The 14,480-nt window shown below is 35.3% G+C and overlaps 1 protein-coding gene and 1 pseudogene across 2 annotated transcripts in view; one reads left to right on the top strand and one right to left on the bottom strand.

Annotated features, from left to right (window-relative positions):
- The window catches only part of BRWD3 (bromodomain and WD repeat domain containing 3), a 129,522-nt gene that overhangs the window by 33,025 nt on the left and 82,017 nt on the right, over positions 1–14,480 (bottom strand). The window contains exons 17-21 of the mRNA XM_011944125.1: positions 13,568–13,793; positions 10,475–10,642; positions 8,188–8,374; positions 6,769–6,862; positions 1,444–1,593 (exon numbers count right to left, since the gene is read on the bottom strand). Of these exons, the coding sequence (XP_011799515.1) occupies positions 1,444–1,593; positions 6,769–6,862; positions 8,188–8,374; positions 10,475–10,642; positions 13,568–13,793 (825 nt within the window). The remainder of the gene's footprint in view (positions 1–1,443; positions 1,594–6,768; positions 6,863–8,187; positions 8,375–10,474; positions 10,643–13,567; positions 13,794–14,480) is intronic.
- LOC105513272 lies at positions 1,762–2,731 on the top strand (annotated as a pseudogene). Its single transcript, XR_001001978.1, has one exon. The product of XR_001001978.1 is annotated as a proteasome subunit alpha type-1 pseudogene (transcript).

The raw sequence follows: 14,480 nt of genomic DNA, 5'->3' as shown, positions 1-14,480 counted from the left end.
TGCACATCATGACCAAATAAACCATTTTAACCATAAATATGTATTAAGATTAGGATTTGTTTTAGACGTACAACCATAATGTTGTTATCACATTACATTTAAAAGGGAGCATCAGGCCAGGCACAGTGGCTCATCCCTGTAGTCCCAGCACTTTGGAAGGCCAAGGCAGGCAGATCACCTGAGGTCAGGAGTTCGAGACCAGTCTGACCAACATGGTGAAACCCTGTCTCTACTAAAAATACCAAAATTAGCAGGGCATGGTGGCATGCTCCTGTAGTCCTAGATACTTCGGAGGACGAGACAGGAGGATTGCTTGAACCTGGGAGGTGGAGGCTGCAGTCAGCTGAGATTGAGCCACTGCACTCCAGCCTGAGCAACAGAACACGACTCTGTCTTCTGTTTGTTTGTTTGTTTTTGTCTTTTTTTAAAAAGGTGGGGGGAGCATCAGTTCCTGAACAGTGATCATTCTTTTAAGATCAAGATTTCATATGGGTGGGGGTGGGGCATGAATGGAGGACATCTTTGATAACAGTTTAAGAACTGTGAATGGGGCCAGGTGCAGTGGCTCACGCCTGTAATCCTAGCACTTTGGGAGGCCGAGGCGGGCAGATTACCTGAAGTCACGAGTTCAAGATCAGCCTGGCCAACAGGATGAAACCCTGGCTCTACTAAAAATACAAAAATTAGCCATGCATGGTGGCACATGCCTGTAATCCCAGCTACTGGGGAGGCCGAGGCAGGAGAATCTCTTGAACTTGGGAGACAGAGGTTGCAGTGAGCCAAGTACGTGTCACTGCACTCCAGTCTGGGGACAGAGCAAGACTCCATCTCAAAAAAAAAAAAAAAAAAAAAAGAAAGAAAAAAAAAGAATTGGGAATGGCAATGCATGATTAAACCTTCATTATGCATTTAACAATGAAACCTGTTAAGAGAACAAAAAGACTGGAGAACAGAAGAACAAGATGAAAAGAAGTTACACTCTTTACTCATTACCATGAAAAAGGGAGATCTGAGAAAAACCAACATTCAATGATCTCCATGAGGGATGAAGTCAATAATAACAAAAAATGTGTATATTATGTTGATTAGATAGCCAGCCAATTCTGAAACTGTGGAACTTATTAAAGCTCTTTATATTTCGCTCCTTTCCATTTCTAGGCTGATTTTCTCTTAAACTCTTTTTTTCACTGTGTCAAAGGCAAACTCTTGCTTGCATATTTGATACCCTCACAAAGACAGCATCTGAGGTACAAATCCAAGAAGACACTTAAAGGAATTAAATACGCCAAAATATACCTACTAAATGTATTATTAATGAACAAATCTCTTACAAGAATATAATTAAAATAATTTTCTATTAAAGAAGTGACCCTTAAACCCAAATGGATGATACGAACTGGGAAACAAAAAACTACATCAAATAAATAATAGTACATATCTAACCTCTGAGGAGCTGTCTGAGTCTTCCTGTACACCTGAATTTTGACATGAAGGTTGTGAATTATGCTCTATGTTGGACCGTGTTTGGTAAGTATGCTGACGTTTGCGCTGTGTCCTTCGTAAAGAACGCCCACAGCTAGGCTCATAATCATTCTGTAAAAGAGAATAGTAACAAATTTTAAAAAAGGAAAAGCTCAGTAAACACACAAGGAACATATATAAAGGAAATTAGGTGGGGGGTAGGGGTGAGTAGGAGATGAGAATAAGTTCCCCCAAAGAAAGCCAACATATAACTATATTTATACATATTTAACCCACTTTCCACTAATATTGATCACTCTCCTATTTTGTAAACCTTGTGATAAAATTAAAGACAGTGCTGAAAAGTCTGGGTTGCAAAGTCCCACAGACTTCTCTGTACAATGCAGAGTGATAGTTTAGGCAGCAACTCCTTGATCCTCAGTTTTGCCAGAGGCTGCAATCAGACCTGTGCTGGAACCACGTTTGGAAACCAGTATGACAATGATATCATTGTCTGGAGCAGGATTCATCAAACTGACTATGCAATGGAAGCTGTTAAAAAAGGTTCAGCCACAGCTGGTCTGAAATCAAAAACCCATGCAGTATTGGTTGCATTGAAAAGGGCACCATCGGAGCTTGCTGCTCCTCAGAAAATACTCTCCATGTTGACAACCATATTAGTATCTCAACTGCAGGGCTTACTGATGATGGTAGACTGTTATGTAATTTTATGTGCCAGGAGTGTTCCGATTCCAGATTTGTATCCGACAGACCACTTCCTGTGTCTTGTCTTGTATCTCTAATTGGAAGCAAGACCCAAATATCAACATAACAATATGGCTGAAGACCATATGGTGTTGGGCTACTTATTGCTGGTTATGTTGATATGGGCCTCGCATTTCCAAACTTGGCCATCTGCTGACTATTTTGACTACAGAGCTATGTCCATTGGGACCCGTTCTCAGTCAGCTTGTACTTACGTGGAGAGACATATGTGCAAATTTATGGAATACAATTCAAATGAACTGGTTAAACATAGTCTGCATGCCTTAAGAGAAACAATTCCTGCAGAACAGGACATAACTACAAAAATGTTCCCATTGGAAATGCTGGTAAAAATTTGGAGTTTATAATGTATGATGATGATGATGATGATGATGATGTGTCTCCATTCCTGGAAGGTCTTGAAGAAAGGCCACAGAGAAAGGCACAGCCTGCTCAGCCTGCTGATGAACCAGCAGAAAAGGCTGAAGAACCAATGAAACATTGACTGACAAGCCAGCTGGCACAGCCTGCTCAACCTGCTGATGAACCAGCAGAAAAGGCTGATGAACCAATGGAACATTAAGTGATAAGCCAGCCTATGTATGTATTATCAAATATGTAATAATGCTGGAAGACATACTGATGATACTAATCATCAGTAGAATGGTAGTGGAATGGTATGTTTTAGGAATCAGTCCAGATTTGAGCTTTTTCTAAGCAACCTCACTAAAACCATATAATGGTGTACATTTTTCTTTGAGATGTCTATATAATCATTTTCTAGAAAGTACAGGTATCTGTACTAATGTTTTTATACGAAAAAAGTGTCTTCGTGATTTTAAAGCCAACTGTAAAATAAAATTGTTTCACTTCCTGAAAAAAAAAAAAAAAGAAATGTCTGGGTTGCAAGAATTTGCCCACTCATAATTTACATATGCCACATTATTCAGAATTATTATAGGATGAAGCAAGACATTTCAGTCACATTTGTGTATATATAATGTGTATTTATTTAGTTATTCAAAAATCTAGAAAACTTTTTTAAAGTGCTAAGATATATAAGTGGATTTAATAATCTACACTTTTGTTCATTCTAGATTAACATTGAGGACTAAACTCTGATCTTTTATTTCTCTTGCCCAAATTTCTATCTAAGAGGCCTTCTGCAGGGGTGGCCTCTTAGATATTTTTTATTCTAGATATTCTAAAGATCTAGAATATCTAAGAGGTCTTCTGCGGGGGTGGGCATGGGAGGGGAGGTTCCACGCTTTACAAACCACAAAGTTGCATCAGAGGGGTTTTACGTAACCCTATATAACATGTTTTAACTTTCCAGTCTGACTCTGGTATAACATCATACAACAGAGAAAGAAAGAAATCAAAATATTTTAACCGCAAATATGTTTCTTTGTCATTTCTTGAAATAGCCCGGTAAAGCTGTCTTAAAATCAACATTCTGTAGAGAATCCCTTTCTCTTTCCAGGCCTTTTTCCTGATCCAGGAGAGAATCAACCAAGAGTCTGGCACTTTTATTTAAGTCTGAAAAGAAACATTTGCTATCTACTCTCTGTGAAAAAACTACCTAGAGGCTTCTTCTGCATAATGAGAATCTTGGTCTCTAAAACTCCTTATCCTAACCCAGACATTTCCTTCCATTGATTCTAGGTCTTTAGACAATAACTTAACTCTTTCAACTAACTGCTAATTAGAAAATTTTAGAATCTACCTATGACCTGGAACCTCCTCCGCCACACCCCCTGAGTTGTCCTGCCTTTCTGCACCAAACCAATGTACTGTCTTACATGTACTGATAGATGTCTTGTCTCCCTAAATTGTACAAATTCAACCAGTAGCCTGACCATCTTAGGCATATGTTCTCAGGACTACTTCTTGAGACTGTGCATCTAGTCACTGGTCACTTATATATGGCTCAGAGTAAATCTCTTCAAATATTTTACAGAGTTTGATTCTTTCATCAACAGCATTCTTAAGATTCTTAAGAGTTAAAAAGTATTTTTAGAATAAATTTATTCCAATCTCCAACCCCCCACCTCTGAAATACAAAACTAGGTCCAGGAGAGAGTTGTTTAAAATAAAAATGAAATAATAAATCTTAGATTACATCTAACAACAGAAGGGAAAAGACTCAAAACAATCTACATACAAAAAGTAACAATTTAATTTTTGGAAATGAAATATAAACTCTGTTCTTTTTTTCTTCTCTTGCTCAAATTCCTATCTCAAGCGTCTGGGGAGTCTTGCCTTACAAACCATAGAGTCCCATCAGAGTGGTTTTATTTAACTCTATATAACATGGCTTTATTTTTCCAACCTCACTTTGGCATAACATCACATGACAGATAAGGAGGGGAATCAGAGTATTTTAACCCCAAATGTTTCTTCGCCATATCTTGAAATAGCCCTGCAAAGCTGTCTCTTGTGGGGGAAAACCTACATTGTGCAGAGGACCCCCTTTAAGAGAGAATCAAGTAAGAGTCTGGCATCCTCTTAAGTCTGATAATAAACATTTACAACTATTTTCTCTGAAGTTTGCCACCTGGAGGCTTCATATGCATAATAAAGAATCTTGGTCTTCACAAACCGTCCTTTTTTTTTTTTTTTTGAGACAGCGTTTCACTCTAGTTGCCCAGGCTAGAGTGCAATGGCGCGATCTCGGCTCACCGCAACCTCCGCCTCCCAGGTTTAAGCAATTCTCCTGCCTCGGCCTCCCGCCTCAGCCTGCGAGTAGCTGGGATTACAGGCATGCACCACCACGCCCAGCTATCCAAACCCTTATCTTAATCCAGACATTCCTTTCTATTCATTCCAGGTCTTTAGATAAAAAGTCTTTCAACCAATTTCCAGCAAGAAAATCTTGGATTGGAAATTGACCTGGAAGCCCACTACCCACCTTCCAGTTGTCCTGCTTTTCTGCACCAAACCAATGTATATTTTACATCTATTGATTGATGTCTTATGTCTCCCTAAAATGTATACAACCAAGTTGTAGCCCAACCATCTCAGGCACAGAGTCTCAGGATCTCTTAAGGGCTGTGACATGGACCACTGGTCACTCATTTTGGGCTCGGAATAAATCTCTTCAAATATTTTAGAATTTGACTCTTCATCGAAGGCACACAGACACACACAAATTCATGCCACGCTTAATCCCTTATATCCCACTGAGGATTATTTCTACTATTTGTGGACAATATAGAAGAAAAGAAATTGAGTTACTATGGATAACTTACTTGTAGTTATAACAAGAATTGGCAGTATATTCATTTAGCAAACAGGTCAAAATAGAGATTTAATTTTTAACAACTAAAATTTGAAGTGAAAACTATTTTATTCTAACCTTTACAAATACAAAACATTACTATTGATATTCCATTTAGCTAAGCTGCAATCCTAGAATGTAATTAGGAACCAAGAAGTTTAAAAGTGTATGTAAATGTTTCACATTTTCAACATAAGCAAAAATATCTACAGACCTAAGTACCCTGTCCATTAGTCGCAGTCAAGGCTGATGTTTGATAAAATCAGCTTAGTAGGAAAAAAGAATAAAAATCACTGTTCTGAGTCATTCAAAAATCTCTAAAAAAAACCAAAAAAACCCCCAAAAAACTAACAAAATAAAGTTAATTTCTTAACAATAAAAAAAGTTAAGTTAAGAAAGCAAACATCAAAATGATCTAATATTTGAAGATATCCATTTCATATTTACCTAAATTTCTGTTTATCGACTATGGAAAAAAAATTCAAAATCAGGGTCCATTACCTAGATTTGTTTAACAACATCAAAATCATCCTAGACTCTTCAAATTACCACACTCTACAGAAATTATGGTTAAATTTGGGAACAAAATTATACATTTGGTGTACCTGAGAGTATTCTGCTTAGCAGTTTCTTTCTATAGTACATCACAATTACAGATCATGTTTTGCTCCTAAATGATTTGGTAAGCCAGGAATGGGTCTAGGGTAGGGATCAGTAAACCTTTTCTGCAAAGGACCAAAGTGTAAATATTTTTTGGCTTTGCAAGTCATACAATCTCTGTTACAACTATTCAATTCTGTCTTACAGCCTGAAAGCAACCATATACAAGATATAAATAAGTGAACGTGGCTGTGTTCCCATAAAAATTAACAGAAATAGGTAGCAGAACTGATTTGGCCCATGGGCTATAGTTTGTCAATCTCTGGCCTAGGATATCTGGATCATTTGTTTTACATTCTAATTAGTGATCTGATAATATATTTAAGGTTCCACTTTGACCACATAAAAATGGTTATTTTAATACAAGTATCTTATACCTACAATGACCACATGTCCTAGATTTGGGGGGACACTCTTGACTTATAACTTTATTCTTATTAATAATAATCATATATCTCAATTTGTGGCTCAAAAAGTAGGTGCCTTATATGCAGATACCTACTAAAATAGTCTCTTAATACACAACTGCTGCCTCTCAAAAGCCTATTATCTACAAATATTTGCAAATAGTGTATCCCAAAGTATTGTAAAACTATACTTACCCTTTGAGTAGTATAAGATGGCTTTTTCTTCTTTTCAACTGTATAAAGACTGATTTCTATGTCACCTTTTGCAGTTCGACATTCTTCCTGTACCCTAATAACAAGTCAAAGGTCAAAGTAACAGAAAATCATCAAAAAGAAAACCAATCATCTAAGAATCAGATAACAAAAATACTTTTAAACATATAATTTGCCACCTGAACTATTTTTAGGTGTATAATCTAGTGGCATTAATTACATTCAGAAAGTTGTGCAACCATTATCAGCACTTCCAAAACTTTTTCATCACTTCAAAGATAAACTCTGTGACCACTAAGCAATAGCTCCCCATTTTCTCCTTCTTTCTAGCCCCTGAAAACCTCTAATCTATTGTATGTCTCTATGAATTTGCCTAGTCCAGATATTTCACATAAGTGGAATCATATAATATTTGTCCTTTTGTCCCTGGCTTCTTTCGCTTAGCATGTTTATCCATGTTGTAGCAGGTATCAGAACATTCTTTTCTGTAGCTGAATGATATGCTATTTTGTACATATACCACAATTTGTTTATCTGTTCATCTGTTGGTGGACAATTGAGTTGTTTCCACCATTTTGTTATTGTGAATAATGTCACATTTAACACTGGTATACAAATGTCTTTGAGTCCCTGCTTTCGATTCTGCTTTCAACGTTTTGAGTAAATAATCATTTACTCCAAAGACACAAGTTAATTATGTCTTTCTTTTTTTCTTATTACTGCTGCCTTCTTATAGCAGAAAGTAGAAGAAAAGGAGAAACCAAATTAATTTTACTACTTGTTGGTTGATCTGGTAAAAGCTTGGTTAGGAAGATACTTGATTAAAATGAATTGTACATATTCTCTGTAAATGTCCTTTCTCTTTTCTAAATCTATTTCAAGTTGCTGTGGAGTATCTGAAAGTTGTTATTACAGCAAATTTCAGGGTTTACAAATACGAATAGGGATTGTAAGTTTGAAATTAATCCTAATGCAATTCTTTCATCCAATGAAGTCTACCTAAATGACATTTCTAAAGATACTCTAAGCACCAGCATCTAGCAAATAATTGTACTCCCAGGCTGCTCAAATGTTAGGGTCCATATATCACTCACATATTTAATTACGTAAGACCTCATGAGTTCTTAATACTACTTGTATTCTTTTCTTCAAATCTAGGCTATAAACTGAGAACAGAGATAATGTTTTGCATTTTCAATATTCCCCAAAGCATTCAGCACAAAGCTGAAGATAATCATTATTTGTTATGGAGTGAACTCACTGGAATAATATGGAAAAACTAATGCATGACTAAACTGTATTTTAAAATACCTCATTTACTAGGCTAACATAGTACATTTCAATTCACTTCCTAAGAATAAAGCTTTAAATTTTCTTCTAAATGTTACCTTATTGACTCACCTACTAACTCCATTATTTAGTTCATTGACCACCACTCTTCTACTCCATGCCATGAGATCTCTTTCAGTGGCCATCTGGCTCCGAGGAGCATTGTTATGCATTTGTCTAACACCTTCAATTTGACTACTATGTCTTCGAAGCCTGATGTTTGGGGAAGAAGATATGTCCATGTTTGGACTTCTCAGAGCTAAAACAAAAACAAGGAAAACTGTCATTTTCTGAGCAAAGGCACCACAGTTTTCCAGAACACAGCTCTAAATAAGAGAGTAGATTCAAAGATAGTACTGCTGTAAGAATTGCTATCCCTTTGTTCTATATTTTCTGTACCCTCCTTTATGTTTTTCATATTGTTATAAATAAAGCAAGCACTCTTATTGAGAAATGTTTGAAATTTTTATAATTATTTTAATTTTTTTCAAAGTAGTTTCACATCTGACATCTACTAAATGCTCACTGAATATAAAAAAAGGTATTCAGCCGGGCGCGGTGGCTCAAGCCTGTAATCCCAGCACTTTGGGAGGCCGAGACGGGCGGATCACGAGGTCAGGAGATCGAGACCATCCTGGCTAACATGGTGAAACCCCGTCTCTACTAAAAACTACAAAAAACTAGCCGGGCGACGTGGCGGCGCCTGTAGTCCCAGCTACCCGGGAGGCTGAGGCAGGAGAATGGCGTGAACCCGGGAGGCGGAGCTTGCAGTGAGCTGAGATCCGGCCACAGCACTCCAGCCTGGGTGACAGAGTGAGACTCCGTCTCAAAAAAAAAAAAAAAAAAGGTATTCAACATGATTTGGAGATTCACAAATGTTTATTAGTGCTAGTTCAGGAAGCAGCTTTTTGATCTAAATTCTATCTTTATTCTCTCCATTACAGTGTTTCTAGATAAAGCATCAATAAAACTTTCAAAAATGTTAAGATTCAAAGTGTAAACAATTATTTTTTTAAATCAAAATTTCATTTTCAAGATTGATGAGCAAAGAAAGAAAGAAAACAAAGTAACAGAGGTTTTATTTTTTAATACTCCAGAAAGGTTCATGTTATTTTTCTTACATTTACAAATAAAACACAAATGGAAACTGAAACATCCAACTGTTAAATGTCCGAAAAATTTCAAAACAAATGAATATTACCAATAGAAGTCAGTGGGGTCTCTTGACTAATGTCATTTCTAATCTGTCCACAGAAACCTAGTATTGAAGGTACAACAGAATACTGATTTCATTAATGGATATTTAAATCAGGGCTCTGAGAAAGTTTCACGTCTCAGGAATAAAGGGCCTGGATAGATAGGATTATCAGCCCACTTGTTATCTTGTTCCAGGTTCAGAAAAGCTTATCTGAGTTAGGTATTCAAGTAACCCAAATGATTTTTTTTAATTTTATGAGACATTGAAGAAATCAGAAAATTAGCAAAATACCCTGTGAATCACCACAAATTTAAATCACCTTATTCATTTCCATGAAATCTAAAATGCAATGTTACACAGATAAATGACTCTAGTTACAAATATATGAAAAGAAATAAATCTGAAAAAAACTCATAAGATGACTACATTTGAAAATAAAACTAAAAGCTCTTCATAAAAGCTAAGATTTATATAAAACTCAGATGCCCTGGCATGTTTAATGTAAAAGATAGGATAGGATATCATTTTAATATCATTTAAGGATATAATATTTATTTTCACGTTTAATGTATAAGATATGATAGGATATCATTTTAATATCATTTAAGGATAGAATATTCATTTTAAGATAATTAATTATATAATAACTTCCACTGGTATTAAGATCAAACTATTATAAGTCAATTCAGAAGCTGCATCTGTATTCCCTAAGAGAGCTTCTTGTCTTCAGTGTATTTTTTTTTTAATTCAAGAGAGAAGCATGGTATTCCGCTTTCCTCTGCACAAAAGAGGAATTGGCAGTAATTTCTAAACTTAAGGTAGTTTTAATTTTGAAAACTGTATAGGTTGGTTCCCCTTCAAGAGGGCTAGACATACTGTAGCACTTCACTTCTTAAAACAAATGTAAAGATTACAGATAAATTACTGAGTAAAAAGAATACAGTGTATTAAAATGTATCACCTGAATTTCTCAGGAGACCTTAAGTCATTTTACCCACAAATGATGAGATTATGAGACTTTGATATATATGATATCAAAATTGTAAATTAATAAAAATGTTTTTATCTATAAAGGTAAAATATTTTCCATGTAATTATTTGGTAAAAGTAAAATAATTACAGTACATACACTACACTCTTTACAACTATAAAAACACTTACCACCATTAACAGAGTATGCTCTATTAACTGGAAAATGTGGAACATCTCCTTCATTAATTAGTCTCAGGTCTTGTTCTCTCTGCAGCTCCCTGATTATTCCATCAAGAATGCTCTCATCTTGGTCATTGGTTTGCTGCCCAATTACCTGTTCTACTACCTCACCATCACCTTAATAAGACCAGATACAAAGCCACAAAATTACTTACATTTTAGTATACCTTAAACATAGTAAAAACAACCTATAAATTTCTACACAAATGATTAAAAATAGGATTAAATGTAAAATAAAGTATATATCAAATGAAACATTTTATTAAAAACTTTAAATATTTTTGATGTACTAGCTTATGTGTCTGACTTAACCAATGGTCCCAAATTAGACATTATTATGAGGGCCTTCTCATCTTTAAAAATACAGTCAAGTGCTGCATAACAACATTTCAATCAAAGATAAACCACATATACAATGGTAGTCTCACGAGATCATAATGAAGCTGAAAAACTCTTATTGTTGAGTGACATCATAGCCTCATAGTGCAATGCAGTACTCACATGTTTGTGGAGATGTTGGGATAAACAAACCTACTGCACTGCCAGTTATATAAAAGCATAGCACACACAATTATGCACAGTACATAATATTTGGTAGTAAACGACTATATTACTGTTTTATGTATGCACTATACCATACTTCGTATCATCTTGAAATGTACTACTTTTAATTACTAAAAAAAATTGCACTGTAAAACGGCCTCAAGAAGGTCCTCCAGGAGGTATTCCAGAAAAAGGTATTGTTATCATAAGAGATGACAGCTCCATATTCTCCCTGAAGACCTTCCAGTGGGACAAGCAAGATGTGGAGGTAGAAGACAGGGATATTGATAATCTTGACTCTGTGTAGACCTAGGCTAATGTGTGTTTGTGTCTTAACTTTTAAAAAGTTTAAAAAGTAAAACAATAAAAATTTTAAAAATAGGAAAACCTTATAGAATAAGGATATAAAAAATATTTTTATACAGCTGTACAAAGTATTTGTGTTTTAAGCTAGGTATTATTACAAAAGAGTCGAAAAGTTAAAAAAAAAAAACAAAAAACCTAAAAAGTGTTTCCAGTAAGCTAAGGTTAATTTGTTACTGAAGAAAGAAAAATATTGTTTATACACATTTAGCATAGCCTAAGTGTACAGTGTTGATAAAGTGTACACTATTGTATAGTAATGTTCTAGGTCTTCACATTCAACCACTCACTCACTGAATCACCCACAGCAATTTGCAGTCTTGTAAGCTCCATTCCATGGTAAGTGCTTTACACAGGTATACCATTCTTTATCTTTTATACCATATTTTTACTGTACTTTTTCTGTCTAGGTATGCTTAGGCAAATATGTACCATTGTATTTATAACTGTCTATGGTATTCAGTGCAGTTAAATGCTGTATAGGTTTGCTGCCTAACAGCAACTAGCTATGCCATAAGAGTTTTGAGTAAGGTTTAATTAAACAAGTTTAACCACAGATACCTAAAATGCTTTGCATCCTTCTTTGTGAAAATTTCCTTTTTGAAAGAAGTCAAAATGATGATCTTTGAACTATTATTGTCTTTTGATAACATTTTAGTGTTTTAATGAGTACAAAATGATTTTTTATATACACTGAAACTTAATGATTATTTCTGAATGAAAATGTTAAATCTTTTTCTTTCTTAAGTGTATCATTGCCCTGGTTTTCATCTTGTCCTCTAGTCAGATTTGACAGAGTAACCAACTGATCAGATCTTACAAGAAATATACAAGAAATAAAGTCTGATAAATTAGACTTTCTTATTCTTTTGTTTTCAAGTTTATCTCCCATTTAATTAATATTCACATCTTTTCTCCTTGGCTAATAAATACATCATCACAGTAACTACAGGCACATGTGTAACACCATTTCCCTGCTCTACAACCTTTATGAGCAAGAACATAAAAAGATGTGCAGCATTTCACTCTATGAGGGTCAGTTCAAGCCTTAATTCCCTAGCAAAGATATGAAATTCTACTTGCAAATCAGTAACTTACTAGCTCATACCTGAAGACAACCTACAAGTACCAAAGTAAAATATGAAGGCATTTTATGTGGGGGTAGAGGGCAGAATAAATAATGAAAATATGCTAACCAGAAGAGAGTAAGTTTCTTTGATAGAAAATAGCTTATTCCAATGTTTTATTCTCCTATCTTCCCATCATATATCACATTCATCTCTGCTTTCCCAATATCTCCCAAGACTGAGTGTTATTTCAATAGTCACATCCTCTTACCCTACACCCAATAACTCTTTGAATTTCAAACATGAGAATAGGTAAATAGCTACCTCCAGCTGTGGGGTAGGGGTTGTTTTCTTTTTATTGAGACAGTCTGACTCTGTCGCCCAGTCTGGAGTGCAGTGGCACAATCTTGGCTCACCGCAACCTCCGCCTCCTGGGTTCAAGTGGTTCTTGTGCCTCAGCCACCCAAGTAGTTAGGATTAGGGCCATGCACCATCACCCCAGCTAATTTTTGCATTTTTAGTAGAAACGGGGTTTCACCACGTTGGCCAGGCTGGTCTCGAATGCCTAAACCTCAAGTAATCCACCCACCTCGGCCTCCAAAAGTGCTGGTATTATAGGCGTGAGCCACCACGCCTGGCCAGTCTGTGGTTTTTCAAAGTTTCACCTTCTTAGTCTAATTAACTACGAACTCTCAAACTAAAATATCAATACTATAAGCAGTGGAATTCCACCAGTTACAAAAGCTTTTATTACAACTCAATACTATAGAAAACAACAGGTTCATACATATATAAGGTTTTCTAAAGAAATAGGTCAATACATTATCTGCTTGAGCATATCTGCTTACGTTTGTCCTAACCCACTTATCTGTGTCCAGGTGAGATAAACAATGAAAAAGTACTATGCTAAGGTTAAAAGTACTATATAACTGAAAATTAACAGTAACAGAAGATGAAACATATTATAACCTACTCCAGAGTTTAGCAGGAGGCATACATCATAGAGAATACAGCAGTAATGTATAATATTGTGCAAAATGTTTTAAATTTACTTTTAGAGGAAACATACCATTAGCCACATATCCCAGCTGTGGTATAAGCTGTTCATCTTTACAATTTTCCCGTCCTGGTACCAACCGTTGGAATTTTGTGGGATGAGGATTTCCATCAACATCCACCAAAAATGGAGGAGGCATGAGGTGAGGAGCTTGTTGGGTTTGTTCATCCAATACATAGTTATTGGCATCACGAATAAGAGGACGATAATCCGTGTGGAAGAACATCTGATCTGGAATCTTTATGACAGATTTTTAGTGGGTTAACATACACAGGGAATTTATAAGTAAATACTTGTTTTCATTCCTAGAGCACACTCATTTTTTAAATCAGATAATTTTTTGCATACTCTTATAGTCCTTTGTTGCCCTATATTCCCCCTTTAGGTAGAATAGAATTGAATTACCTAGATGATAATTCTCTTTTCTCCAAAAAATCCTATAATCTGTATTAATTTTTAGACATATCATATTTCTCCTATTATGATAAGAAGAACTAAAGCAACAACCCAGTAGATATAGTTGGGCATTTGTATTTAAGTTGTAAAAATTACACAAACCTATATGTTTTTCTTGCTTATTTTTATTCAAATGAAGATAGATGAAGTATAATACATATGACGAAACAGGTAAATATCAATCACATCAAAGACACTCAAACCTGATATTAATACAATTATTGAGCTGACCTCAATGACTGAGTTCTCTTCCAACTCTATAATTCTATAATCCTTCTCAAATTCACAGCTAACAAAACATAAAGAACCAATTAAGTTAGCTCCCAAAGTATTTTAACCAGATCAATAATAAGTAAAATTGCCACCTAAGAAAATAAACATATTCAGTCACCAGCGGTTTATTCTCAATTCATGAGAAGTAGAAGATGTGATGTATTAGAATTACTCTCCTATTATACCTGGAAGGCAG

The sequence above is a fragment of the Colobus angolensis genome, unplaced genomic scaffold (assembly GCF_000951035.1).
Source record: "Colobus angolensis palliatus isolate OR3802 unplaced genomic scaffold, Cang.pa_1.0 Scaffold227, whole genome shotgun sequence".
In the NCBI taxonomy this organism is placed as follows: Eukaryota; Metazoa; Chordata; class Mammalia; order Primates; family Cercopithecidae; genus Colobus; species Colobus angolensis.
This window is presented reverse-complemented; position numbering and strand designations above follow the sequence as displayed.